This window comes from Mustelus asterias, chromosome 25, assembly GCF_964213995.1.
Source record: "Mustelus asterias chromosome 25, sMusAst1.hap1.1, whole genome shotgun sequence".
NCBI lineage: Eukaryota > Metazoa > Chordata > Chondrichthyes > Carcharhiniformes > Triakidae > Mustelus > Mustelus asterias.
Window position 1 is genome coordinate 45381935 of NC_135825.1, and position 14702 is coordinate 45396636.

Genomic DNA, 14702 nt, shown 5'->3' on the forward strand with positions numbered 1-14702 from the left:
AGTATAGACACACAGAGGGACCTGGATGTACAAGTCCACAGATCCTTAAAGGTGGCAGCACAGGTGGAGAGGGTGGTCAAAAAGGCATATGGCATGCTTGCCTTTATTGGACGGGGCATAGAATATAAAAGTTGGCATATGATGTTGCAGCTGTATAGAACGTTGGTTAGGCCACATTTGGAATACTGCGTCCAGTTCTGGTCGCCACACTACCAGAAGGACGTGGAGGCTTTGGAGAGAGTACAGAAAAGGTTTACCAGGATGTTGCCTGGTATGGAGGGTCTTAGCTATGAGGAGAGATTGGGTAAACTGGGGTTGTTCTCCCTGGAAAGACGGAGGATGAGGGGTGACCTAATAGGGGTGTATAAAATTATGAAGGGCATAGATAGGGTGAACAGTGGGAAGATTTTTCTCAGGTCGGAGATGATGAACACAAGGGGTCACGGGTTCAAGGTGAGGGGGACAAGGTTCAACACAGATGTCAGGGGGTTGTATTTTACACAGAGGGTGGTGGGGGCCTGGAATGCACTGCCAAGCAAGGTGATTGAGGCGGACACGCTGGGATCATTTAAGACTTATCTAGATAGCCACATGAACAGACTGGGAATAGAGGGATACAAACGAATGGTCTCGTTGGGCACATGAGCGGCGCAGGCTTGGAGGGCTGTTCCTGTGCTGTATTGTTATTTGCTCTTTGTTCTTTGTAATCCAGAGACGTCATACGTTATTTCCAAGGATACCATCGTGACATCGTGTAGTAGGGTTTTAGGTTTCCCTATCCTAACTAGCCTGTCCGAGGGGAGGTCAACCAATTGAGGGTATCGGGTTGGCTTTTGATATCCACACGTACTAAGGTTATAACATCTAATCTCCCTACATCCGAGTCGATCTATTACATGGGTACAGTATTCCTGACAGTACTGACCATCAAGGCCGGGTTCCCATACAAAGGGAGGGAGATCGGCCCATCCCGATGTTAAATTTAAATATGGACCGAGTATCCACATTCCCCGTGCTGGTCCCATAATATTACCTGTATAAGCCCACATACCAACCCCGTGTGTGCATCACATATCCCCTTAATAACCCAAGTGTCCCTCTGAGTCCGTTTCTGTTTTTAGTCCCATTTCAGAAGGTCTGGGGAACCAGTGTCCCCTTCACAGTTCGTGCAGGAAGCGCCATCCTGTAGAGTGTCTCACAGCGTCCGATCCCAAGTCCATGTTAGCCCATCCGCAGCCCGGGTCTTTGATCCTAATCAGCATTCCAGGAGTATCGAAGGGCATGTAGAGGATGCGTTTAGCACGGCATGAGTAGTCCTCTACAAACCCAGCGCTTGCCTGACCCCCCTGATGGTTTGCGGTTTTGGCATCTCTCGAATGGCTTTCTTTCTTTCTGCTGGCGTTCTCTTCATCCCCTGTGTGATGTGGTAGCCTAAATATACCACCTCGTCCCGCCTCAGCTGCGCCTTCCTAGGGTTAACCTTAAGGCCAGCTCGCTGTATGGTTGCTAAAGTCCGGGTGAGGGCAATTATGTAGTCTTTCTCCCCCTCGACACTATCAGGAGGTTGTCAACATACTGGAGCACGGTGCTCTGTGTCCCGCTAAGGTCAATCTGGGCTACTATCTGGGCCATGTGTCTGTGAAATAGGGCCGGGCTGTTGTGAAACCCTTGGGGCGATCTAGTCCACGTGTATTGGTCCTCCCCTACTGTAAATGCCAATTTATCCTGATGTTCCTTGCATACCTGGATAAACAAGAACCCATTGGCAATGTCTAACACCGAAAACACATTCTGCTCTGGGCGACGGTTATTACATTTCGTGGTTGGGTTTGCTACTATGGGATACTCCCTTACTGCATGTTTGTTGAGACTGGTGGTCTATTGTGAGTCGGTAACAACCGACTGGTCTCACTGGTCCAAGTTGGTGGATGCGTGGGTTCTTTTCACTATTCCCTGCTCCTGTGGTTCCTGCACTATGACCCTTACTGCCTCTATGGCCTCCTTTTTAATTGGGTACCGCGGTGAGGTGGATGTGGATGTGGCTCTTATAGTAATGGGGGGGTCACCTCCAACCTCCCACAATCTTGCTTGCCTTGTGCCCACACTGCTGGGTATGCCTGTGTAATTATTCCCCACATTCCCTGGTGCTCCCATTCTGTAGTAACCAAAGCGATATTTTGGATACAGTGTCGGATTTTCCTTCCCTATCGGTTCACTGAGCAAGGCTTCCGCCACTCAGTGCAGTGGGTTTTTGCGTCTATTACTGCCCCCTGTTGCTCCAGCCAGTCTATCCCTAATATAACCCTCTCAGCAGTCTTACATACCCAAATTTGGACTTTTACCATGAAATCCTTAATTTCTAAGGGAGTGGGCTCGCTCAATGTCGCTACACGAACTCCATCTCCTACTCCCTGTATCTGGGTTGCTATATGGGTTAGGGATAGATCTATATCGGTTATGGATATTGAGGCTCCTGTATCTATTAACACTGTACACTGCCGGCCCCCTAACAGCGCATCAAGAAATATTCGGGAATCCTTCTCCTCCCCTCTAAGGGCTGAGAATCGTCATTGTTTTATCACACCGAACATCTTTGCCAGATCCTCCGCTGAGACCTATATCACTGACCCGAGGGCTCCCGACCCCCTGCCATTCTTTACGGTGCTGGGCCCCTGACCATCCTTGCCCCCCCCCCCCTTTTGGCCCACCAGTTCTTCTGATCATGCCCTGACTTTTGGCAATTCTGGCATCTCAGCAGTCCCCGCCCCTGCCTTTTCTTGGCCCTGCATTCTCTCGCAAAATGGCCTTCTTTCCCACAGTTGTAGCACTGCCTTTATCCATCTATCCTTTCCAGGGGCTCACCTTGTGCCCCTTCCCGGAATTAGCCTCCTCCTTCATTGCCCAAGTGAGGACCTGATTATAGGTATTCCCTATCGGAATGCCCATCTCCACAATCTGGTCATTTCATCGGACAACATCTTTGAAAAGATTTTGTCGTCTCGGTGTGGGACGGCTACCCCCAAGTGGTGTTTATATGCCTCGAACTTCCTCTCTGCATAGTCCTCTACCCTTTCTTTTGGTCCTTGCTCAATCAGGATGATCAGTGTCCAATTTGGACTGCCCCTTCCCAGGGCAGTTTTTGCCACTAAGTGGGTGCCTTTGCTTCCCCCTCCCCTCTGGGTGATCCATGTGCGATCTCTGAATGGCTGTGGCATGCCTGCCCAAACCAGTGCGGGGATCTTTGCCCTCAACAATAAATGAATGTTTTCATTAGTCAACCCATGGGCCTTCCGAAATTCATCTCATTTATCCCAAAGAGGGCCGTTGTCATTCTGTCGTTTCATAGGGGGGGGTAGTTTGTTTAGAACCATCTGCTTTTCCCCCGCTCTAAAGGACGTTTGAATCCGTTGTTTAGTGGTCTGTCCGTCCATGGTCTTCCTTACAACTCGGAAATGGGCTACGGGCTGTGGCTCACTTTCCTCCTTGTAAGGAGCAGGAAACAGGTACTCGTGCCCCTAATGTCCACCCCAGTATATCCCTTCCTCTAAACTGTCCCATTCAGCCTGGTCGTCATTGTCCTCAACTAAGTCTGGCGCTGTTGGTATCACAGCCCCCACCAATCATCTCACAGCTGCTACTCTCGCTTCATGATGCTCTCCGATTCCTTGGTTTTTCAATATGGCTGTTGCAACTATTACTCCCTTCTCATACTTGTTTTTAGTTTGCTCCCTCCACCAGGCCTTCTGCTCAGTCACGGAGGCACCCGGATTAAATCCTTTTCCCCTCATTTGCGTAATCAATTTTATATTATGATCAACTATAGTTTGTACGATAGATCCCTTGGGCCCCCATTGTAAATCCCCTGTACCAGCGCCAGTTTTATTACACCCGGCCATCTCAGCCACTTTTGCACTCTCTCTCCTCTCGCGGGCTTTTTTCCCCCGCGGCGCTATCCTCTCGCAGAATCCTCCCTCACAACTACTCCTCGCTATAAACAAGACCCTTCAATCCTTTCTACCCACGTTTTTCCCCCGACGTGGCTCTCTGCTCTTGCAGAATCGTCCTTCATGGCTCTACTCTCTCGCGGAATCCTCCCTCATGGCTACTCCTCCTCGCTGTAAACAAGACCCTTCAATCCTTTCTCCGCGTTTTTCTCCGGCATGGGTTTTATATGCAAACTTTCGCTAAAACTTCTTACTTAAGTTTTTCTTGTCAATTCTATGCCCAGGCGCGCGGTATTACCTTTCAATTTTCTTAAAGCTCATGCTCACACAGTCAGACTCTTCCTCTGTGGAGTTCTTTTACTACCGCAACTTACAGCCGGCCAATGACATGTGTGGAATCGTTCCCCTAATTATGGGTGATAAAATAAACGTACTCACCCGACTTGGAGCCACATCGTCGCCGGTCGTCCGGTACGGTACCCTGCTCGCAGCGCCAATTGTAGGAGGAAAATAAAATGAATCGAGCCTTGCAGACCTTGTCAAACTTCCAGAAAAGTTTTATTCCACATGCATGAGGGAGAGATGAACTCCAGCCTGAAATCTCAGGTTGCCTGCGAGTTCTCGCTGCCCATCGTAGATTCGTACAGGTTATTATACTTTTTGAGTCGCAAAGGTTTATATTAGCATATTAATTCCTCGAGTTGGATGCAAGATGGCTCTTCTAATCTCATTATGCAAACTACATTGCTCAGTACATCTCTGTTAATCAATTCTCTGGACAGTTCCGTTTACCCAATTATAATGTCAAAGTGATGTAATTGCCCAACCATGCTAGGTGATCATGTTTTACAGAAGACTATTCCCTCCCTCGACTGTATGGAGACTGGCTGTCTTGATGCCGGTTCTCCCATTGTTATGATAATTCAGAAAGATCTCCTGCACATTCGAAGTTGATAGCGTGCATTAATCGTTATGTGTCAGCAGAGCAGGCCTCTAGCTGTCTGCATTAATCTTTTTCTTCCCTCTGGTGAGGCCTGGCTCTCTGGGCTTGCCCTATGTAGCCCTGCATGTATTACACTGAAATCAAACACATAAATTAAAATATAAAAGACACGATCTCTGATTTTGACCTGCAATAACCTCTGAACATGAAGTCCAAGATCCCATGTGCTTTGCTAACTACTTTTTCAATATATTCTGCCACCATCAAATATCTATGCAAATAAGCCCCTAGGTCTCTCTGTCCCTGCTCACTTTTTTGTGTCATTAAGTAAACACTGCTTCACCTTATCCCTTCTGACAAAATGTATCAAATTATACTTCTCTGTATTAAGTTCCATCTGCCACTTGTCTGCCCATTCTGTTAGGCGATCTATGTCCTTTTGCAGCCAATTGATATTATCCACAGTGTTCGCCATTACTCCAAGTTTGGTATCATTAGCTAGCACTGATCTTTGGGAAACACCTCTGTCTACCATTCTGCAGTCTGAAAAATAACCATTTACAGCAACTTGCTGTTTTCTGTCCTTGAGCCAATTTTTAAAAATATCGAAATTGACACTGACTCTTCAGTTCCTTGAACCTCAATTCTGTCAACCAGTTTTGAATAAAGAAAGGACAAAAATTAGTACAGCACAGGAACAGGCCCTTCGGCCCACCAAGCCTGTGCTGACATATGTGTCTTTCTAAACTAAAGACATTTTGCCTCTACACAGTTCCATATCCCTCTATTCCCTGCGTATTCATGTATTGTCAAGATGCCTTTTAAACATTGCCATTGTATCTGCTTCTATCACCTCTTCTGGCAGCGCATTCCAGGTACTTTCCACCCTCTGTGTTAAAAACCTTGCCTCTCACATCTCCTTTAAACTTTCTCCCTTTTATCTTAAACCTATGTCACCTTGTAATTTACATTTCTATCCTGGGAAAAATGACTTTGAATATCCATTCCATCCATGCCTCTCATAAGTTTGTAAACTTCTATCAGGTCACCCCTCAGCCTCTGACGTTCAAGTCAAAACAAACTAAGTTTGTCCAATCTCTCCGCATAGCTAATACCCTCCAAACCAGGCAACATTCTGGTAAACCTGTTCTGTACACTCTCCAAAGCCTCTACATCCTTCTGGTAGTGTTGTGATCAGAACTGTACACAATATTCCAAATGTAGCCTTACTAAAGTTCCATACAGCTGCAACATGGCTTGCCAATTTTTATACTCTATGGGCCCGATTTTACCAAAACTTCGCGCCCGTTTTCGGCCTGCGCCCGAATCGGGCGGCCCAACGATTTAAATGCAATAGCATGCATTTAAATCGACTTAATGAACCACGCACCCAACCCTACTGCCAAATCCCACTTTACCATCTTCTGGCCCGTTCCGGATCCGCGCTTTTAGCGACCTGCCGAATAAAAGTCCGAAGCGGATTTCTATTCTGCAGGGGAACCTCCAAAGCCCTCTCTGCCCTTGTGAAGTCACCATCCTCCTCGACCATCCTTTGCGGACCCTCCCGCTAACCACCCTGGCAGACCCCCTCCCCCCCAGGATCAGAGCCCCCTGGGAGGCAGGTCCCCCTCGGCAGAGCACACCCCCAACCTACCTCGATCGCTGGTCTCCCTCCACCATCCTTCTGTTAGCAAGATAAGCTGTATGTTCCTCAGCTAGATCCACTTTGGTCAACACAAAGATGGTCCTTCTGCCTTGTGGGTCCATCTGGCTCACCAAGTCAGTTACAATACTGCGTTCAGCATCTACTGAACCATCTTGGATACAAAGGATAATGAATGGTACTGGTCGATCTTCCTGGTGCTATCAGTACTGTAACATCAGGAATGGCTGCCGACACCAAGGATATAATTTTTAGCATAAGGAAGGCTTACATGCAGAACCCTAATGCCATTATCCTTTGTATCCAAGATGGTTCAGTAGATGCTGAACACAGTATTGTAACTGACTTGGTGAGCCAGATGGACCCATCACACCCCCTCTCCTCCTCCCACTCCCCCTCCCCCCACCCCCGAGGGTGATCTGTGTCCCGCCCCCTCTCCTCCTCCTCCTCCTCCCACCGCTCCACCCGCCCTCCCCCCCCCCCCCTCCCCCGATGTTCTGGGTCAGAGAGCCGCTCTATCTGTCTTTTTCTCCCCGCCCGGGCGCGCTGCTTCAGATTTTTTTTCGAACTGCGCATGCGCAGTTCAGAGCTCCGATCGTTCCGGCAGCTCTAAGTCCCTCCCACAGCGTGAATCGGACCGGAGCCGGCAAAAAGTGTATGGGCGCGCTGGAAAGAGGATTCCGGGCACAGATCTATTTGACGCCCAGATTCGTCACTTAAACTCAAAATGGTAAAATCAGGCCCTATGTCTCACTATTGAAAGCAAGAATGCCATATACCTTCTGACCACTTTATCCACTTGTGTTGCCACTTTCAGAGAATGGTGGACCTGTACGTCTAGATCCCTCCCTAGAACCTAAGGGTTCTGCTATTTACTGTATACTTCCCTCCTGCATTAGATCTTGCAAAATGCTTCACCTTTCATTTGTCCGTCTGCCATTTCTCTGCCCAAGTCTCCAGCCAATCTATATCCTGCTGTATCCTCTGGCAATCCTCCTTACTATCCACAGCTTCCCCACTCTTTCCATTGTGTACAAACTTAATAATCAGATACTTTGTGAATACCTTGTAATATCTTGTGAATGATGTTCTTAAAATCCATACAGACAATATCCACTACATTTCCTCCATCAGCCTTCTCTAGTATTTCATCAAAGAATTCAATAGGTTAGTCAAACACAAACTGTTTTTACAAATCCATGCTGGCTTTCCTTAATTAAGTCAGAACTTTCCAAAGTACCTGCAGATTTTGTTTCACTGATTATTATTTCTGAAACCTTACTGACCACTGATGTTAAACTGACCAGGCTGCAGTTACAAGAAATGTCCGTATACACTTTCTCAAAAAAGGGTGTCACGTTTGTCACTTTTCATCCACTGCTGCCTTGTATCTAGGGAATATTAGGTGATTATGACAAGCCGGACCACTAGCTCCACACTTAATTCCCTTAGCAACTTGGAATAGAAGCTATTCAGAACAGGTGACTTATCTACTTTAAGACTCCAAGTTTAGACAATCTTTCCAGAAAATCCAACTCCAAATTCCGCCCCCCCCCCCACCCTCTACCATTTCTGCTTCCACTAATATTTTGTCAGCGGCCTCTTCCTTAGTAAACACCAATACAATGTACTTACCAAGTATTCTGGCTTTGCTTTGTGGCTCTAAGCATATATCACCTTCTTTGTCCCTAATAACCCATCTCTTACTACCCATGTACTGTTTACATGCCGGTAGAAGAGTTTTGAGTTCAGTCAACTTCTATTTTATTCTTATATTCCCTCTTTGTCAGTCTTATTTTCTTCTTCACTTCTGCACTCAATTTATCATATTTGGCCTGGGTCTTATTTGAATTCAACTGACATGCATCATACGTCTTCCTTTTTTGCTATATCACATTCTTCATTTCCCCCATCATCCAAGGGGCCCTGGCTTTCGCCTCCCTGTCCTTCCCTCTTGTTGAAATATATCGAGCCTGTACCTGAAACAACAACTCCTTAAAGATCACGCATTGTGCTGTTACAGGTTTTCCTGTCAATCTTCAATTCTATAACCCTTGTTAAATCCCTTCTCATCCTATTGAATTGAACCCTCTTCCAATATGACCAGGTGAGACCAATTCAACTCCATTAGCCTTTGCAATTGGTGGTGGGGTCTGGAAGTGTGTGGGGAGAAATTGAACCTCATTGTGCCTGTTTTTCAGTGAAAGAGACTGGGTGGTGAACATTTTGGTGTCTAGTCTATAGTGCCTGATATGTCTCTGTAGTGAATTAGATGCAAACTCAGAAGTGGTCACTTTCACATGTGTACGGTCTCCAGGATAACTGCTGTTAAGTGCTTTGTATGTGTAAATCGAGGTCCTAATATCTGAATTGATGAATCCAAAATCATTCTGCATTTGGTGGGGATTACACCTTTATATTCTTCCCAGTTAATCTGTGTCTTCAATGGTCCTTAAATAAATTGCTGGAGGAAAAACTTTCAAATAGATGTGTTTCTGTGGAGTAAGGAGGTGTAGGAATGCTCCTCCTGGCCTAACAAAAATACTGTTGTAGCCTAGGCTTGTTCCCCAAATCAATTCCCACCCCCTCAGTTTAACCTCCACCTTTTCCCTATATACCTGTGAGTGTGCTTAGTTCGAGAGCCAGCTGAAATTCCTAAGCTCTGAAGAGTGAGCTATCCAGAAAAGTCCTTCAGGGACAGATGTGGGAGACAATTTTCCCCAGAAACTAAGTACGAATTGGGATTTATCAGGAATATCCCATATATACATATAGGCTAAGATGAACGGCATTCCCAGGAATCACAGTTGAACGGCTGAAAAGGATAATATTCATCAGGAAAATTCCTTGACAAACAGAGACAGAGGGCCCTATCTTACCATTTTGATTCTAAGTGCTGGGCGGACTTGAAACTTAGACCTGTTCTCAGGCGCCCCCATACCACTCTGCCTGAAAAAATATCAGCAATTCCGAATCGCAATGCAGAAGCCTGTGGGTGGGGCTTAATACGCCCGAAATCCTGCATCTCCGAACGGCGTCTCCAACTGCACATGAGCAGAAAAAACTGATAGGATGCGGCTTCCCTGCCACATCCCTCCCGGGCTGGATAATGCCTCCCCCTGGCACCCACAGACACTGCCCCAACACCCAAAATTACTCACCCCTTTACCCACCCCACCCCCTCCGCCACCCAGACCGATCACGGGCCCCTCTCCCCCTTCCCCTCCACTGATCTCAGGCAGAATGGCAGCAGACCCTCCCCCCCCCCTCCCTCCCCACTGATCACATGCAGAGTGGCAGCGGACCCCCCCTCCCCCTCCCCCTCACTGATCACATGCAGAGTGGCAGCGGACCCCCCTTTCCCCTCACTGATCACATGCAGAGTGGCAGCGGACCCCCCCTTCGCCCTCACTGATCATAGGCAGAGTGGCAGCGGACCCCCCTTCCCTCCCCCACCAATCTCAAGCAGATGATAGGATGCGGCTCCCCTGCCACATCCCTCCCGGACACTCGACACTTACCTCCTCAGTAGCTGGAACGCCCAAATCAGACTTTTGTAGAACATGTCTGTTTCATGCCGATTCCGGACAGGCGAACTCGGTGGTGAAGGGGGAAGTGCCGGTAAGGCTGGCCATCCAACCCATTAAGTCAATTTAAATGCTTCAAATGCATTTAAATGGCCGTTGCTCCCGTTTTGGGCACAGTCCCAATCGCAGCCATTTTCGGGCCTTGGTAGAGGGGGAACTGGCGTGGAGGCGGGCACAGATTGCACTACTCACCTCATGCTCGACTTTCCCAAGTTTTCACGTCCGAAAACGGGCGCAAGTTGATGGTAAATTTGGGCCCAGAGAGTTTCTCCAAAGAATGACACCATTTGCCACAGGTCTTGCTTGAGCAAATTGGGAAGGGCAATCCTCGCCAGCGATATTGCTTGAATCGTCTGAAGTATGCACAGTGGTTATCACTGCTGCCTCACAGGGACCCGGGTTCGATTCCCGGCTTGGGTCAATGTCTGTGTGGAGTTTGCACGTTCTCCCCATGTTTGCGTGGGTTTCCTCCAGATGCTCCACGTGTTGGTTACGTGCATTGACCCGAACAGGCGCCGAAGTGTGATGACTAGGGGAATTTCACAGCAACGTCATTGCAAGTTAATGTAAGCCTTACTTGTGACTAATAAATAAACTTTACTTTATTTCCCAGAAATTAGCCATGTTATGTGTGAGGGCTGAGCTCCCAGTAAATCTGTCTTAGTGTGCTGTCTCTGATTTTTCATGTTCTTGCGTTTTAGTTGCTCCCATACCTGGTAATGGATATTCTGAGGGATTATCCTGGTGTTCCTGGACTCTTTGTTGCAGCTGCGTACAGCGGGACTCTGAGGTATGTCTGAATTCATCAATTTTAATGTCCTGACTTCTTTCCATTGATCTGTATCTCGTACTGTCTCCTTCAGTGTCAACGCCCTGATACTTTCATTTGATCTGTCTCTAGTACGGTTTCCTCCGGTATCAATGCATTGGCTGCTGTCACAGTGGAAGACTTCATCAAACCTCATTTCAGTTTATCAGAGAAGAAACTTTCTTGGATCACAAAGGGACTTAGTAAGTGAAATTCCATGGCTATAAATGACCAGATACAAATCAAATTGATTACTTATAAATGGGTGAATAAATACTAGAACAGCACCTTACTACTGTGCTAAATTTCCTCATTCACCAAATTCCTGAGTTCCCTACTCTATCAAAGCTGTACTCCATTGAACTAGTCTCCACACTTGTTACCCTTTGCGTGAATGAAAACCTTCTGTATTTATTCTCGCTGGAATTCCAAACAGAGTCAGACATTGCTGCTGGGGAGCCAGTTCTAACCAGCCAGTTGGCACTAGCCAGCAGCTTGTTTACAACTGACTAAGACTGGAAGAAACAACAAGTTATTGTTAAAAGTTAAATTAACTTTGAATGAACTTTTAATTCAATTGAATTCCATTCAAGTTGCTAAGCAAATAACAAATCAGTATGGGGATGATTCTCCCATCCCGCTGTGCTAATTTTATAGCGCAGCGGGCCAGGAGAATTATGTGTTGGCCAATTTGCGGGATTCCCACAAGCATTCGCACCGCGCTCATGTCTCCCAGGCCCGGATTTCCGGCGGCGTCTGCACGGCACCAGAAATCGGCTGGGAGATGGGGCTAGCATTTAAATAGTATTCTACATGCTATTTCAATGCTATTAGCGGGCCCTGGACTGAATTCTCCAGGCCCACTAGCATCACCTAGCCCGCCAGAGTGTTTCACTCCAGTGGGGATTACAATGGGTCCCCACTTTCAGGGAGCAAGCGGCCTGACCTGCATGAGTGAAGCGGTGGCAATAGAGGCCCCTCAGGGGGTCAGGTGCATCCTGGGCTTGGCCACCCTGGTAGTGCCCAAGGGGCAAAGTGCCCATGTCCAGTGGACTCCTTGGCACTGCCCACTGGGCATGGGGCAGTGCGAAGAGGGCAGGACCTACTGCAGGTGGGGCGTAGGGGGAAATCGGTGGGGGTGGGAAGTCCTGCTGCCACCCTGCATGGGGATTGATGGGGGCAGGAGGTAGGCTAGCGGTCGGGGCGGGCTGGAGGCGTGGGGTATGTTGGGGCGGGGTGAAGGCTGGCCCACGAATGGACAGGGGGCCATGATTGGGCCATGGGGGGACTGGGGGGCAGCAGTGCGGGGGTCCCTGGCTGGCCAGCGATCGAGCTGGCTTGCAAACCAGAGGCTGACAGTTCAGGGCCACTGCTGGTTTCAGCCTCCGGAGTAGGGATAGGCCCTGCCCCTGAAATGTAATGATATTCACACTGGTGACCTCTGCATTGTACATAGTGTGGGAGATTCTTGTGTGAACTCCCAGTGAAAAGAACAGCGTGTATTACTCCAGTTTTCCCACAAATTCAACACTTAGAATATCTTTGGGAAAATCTTTGGGAAAATGTTTGGTCATGGGGAGGTTGCATTTATCGGAAATATACTTTTTCTATTTCAGTTATTTGTGTGTGTTCACAGGCTTAATTTTTGGAATCATCTGCATTGGAATGGCTGCAGTATCTTCTCTCATGGGAAGCATACTCCAGGTAGGGTTCACCTGTGATAGTGATAGTGAAGGAGATTTCAGTCTGCTGAATTTTAGCCTTCAACAGCATGAGCAATGCTTGGTCTGAGTGAATGCAACAGTTTCTCATTTTAAGCAACCAGTGGAAGGGATGAACACACTCTAGTGAGTAATCACGATCGCTCTGCTCTCCAACAATTCACCCTTACCCACTCCCCCAAACTACTGCACCACCGTGCGATTTCCACTTCCCATGCCAGCCATATTGTTGTCAGGTTTCCAGAGGCTGTCAGTTTAGGGTTATTGGCTTATCTCACTGGTAATTAAATTGAGAAACCTGTAGCACAGGAAAGCTTTATACCTGGAGACATAAAGGGAATGATTCTCCCCCCCAAAAAAACACGGTGCCCAATGGGCGGGAATAGGGGAGATTTTCCCACCCGTTTTTTGGGGTGAGCTGAGTGGAGGGGGGGCAGGGTGTAGTGGGGGAGGAGCGGGTAGGTAGGCCACAGAGGGAGGGTGTCCTAGAGCTCCAATGTCCCAGAGTGGAGGACATCCCAATTCTGAGGGGCCCTTCCCTTTCCCACCTGAGATGGAGAAAAGTTTAAATGTTACTTCCCCAGGCTACCTGCACCTGCTCTCACCAGCCTAAAAATTGAAGCTGGGAGGATTAAGACTTATAGGTGGCCACATAAGGGCCTTAGTAAGTGAAAGGGTGGGTTTCCCACCTGAGGCCTTTCCCACCCAATGGTGAAATTGTGTCTGGGTTTGGGTGGACAGGTTCCCGGGGGAAATCCCATTAATTCAATTTTACACTCCCCTTGCCTCAGAACCCAACTTAGGGGGAGCATTAAAATCTGCCCCAGTGTCCCCCAAGGGATTCCATAGATACAGTCCCATCCAAAAAAGCTCAGGAGACATTTGCTGCACAACAGCAGATAAACATTCACAAAGACTTGTAGTGACTGTATTCCTGGTGATCCATCAAAAATGCTGAATTCAATAAATATTTTTGATTTTATTAACATACACGGAGAGGATAGCCACATCCCAGCACCATCCCATCATCCACACAGTGAGTGCTGCAGAATTATTATAATGTAATTAAGTGTGGATCTTTTTCCTGATAAGATTCATCTGCAATTTTGGTCTTTAAATAAATTATCAAATTTTATCCTCTGCAAAGAGCATTGCGAAGTTCCATTAAATCGACACTTTTGCCAGTTTTAAAGACCTAACTGAAGTGTAACAGCATATCTATTTTACAATGAGCAACAGCCTGGACGGGAATATCAAGGAAATTATTTCACCAGGCGGCAATCTAATAGATAATATTGATAAGAGAATGAAACCTGAACATTTATTCCCATTATCTGAAGTCTGTGATTCGATTGGAAACCTCAGAGCTAATCCTTCGTACCCTTCATTTACTTGTTGTTTTATTGAGCAGGCCTGTGGCCTTCCCCACTGACAGCCTCAAATGGAATTCATAAGCCTGCACTATATGGAAGACATAGAACATAGAACAGTACAGCACAGAACAGGCCCTTCGGCCCATGATGTTGTGCCGAGCTTTATCTGAAACCAAGATCAAGCTGTCCCACTCCCTACCATCCTGGTGTGCTCCATGTGCCTATCCAATAAGCGCTTAAATGTTCCTAAAGTGTCTGACTCCACTATCACTGCAGGCAGTCCATTCCACACCCCAACCACTCTCTGCGTAAAGAACCTACCTCTGATATCCTTCCTGTATCTCCCACCACGAACCCTATAGTTATGCCCCCTCGTAATAGCTCCATCCACCCGAGGAAATAGTCTTTGAACGTTCACTCTATCTCTCCCCTTCATCATTTTATAAACCTCTATTAAGTCTCCCCTCAGCCTCCTCCGCTCAGTCAGTGATTTTCCTTAACTTGGCCATTTATTAGCTGGAGAGTGAAACTGCCATCCAATTAAGGATTGTTGACAAGCTCTCAAGGTTTGGGGGTCAACAGGAAGCCTTGCAACTTGAAAACAGCAACAGGATAGCATGGTGTTGATGAGAGAATGGGCACCCCAAAATGGAGGCACCCACT

General features: G+C 47.4%; 1 protein-coding gene across 4 annotated transcripts in view; it reads left to right on the top strand.

Moving 5' to 3' along the window:
* Positions 1–14702, top strand: part of LOC144511943 (sodium-coupled monocarboxylate transporter 1-like) — a 673058-nt gene that overhangs the window by 624184 nt on the left and 34172 nt on the right. For all 4 annotated transcript variants that reach the window (XM_078242431.1, XM_078242429.1, XM_078242427.1 and 1 more), the window contains 3 exons: positions 10839–10927; positions 11039–11148; positions 12582–12649. In XM_078242431.1, coding sequence (XP_078098557.1) covers positions 10839–10927; positions 11039–11148; positions 12582–12649 — 267 coding nt within the window. The remainder of the gene's footprint in view (positions 1–10838; positions 10928–11038; positions 11149–12581; positions 12650–14702) is intronic.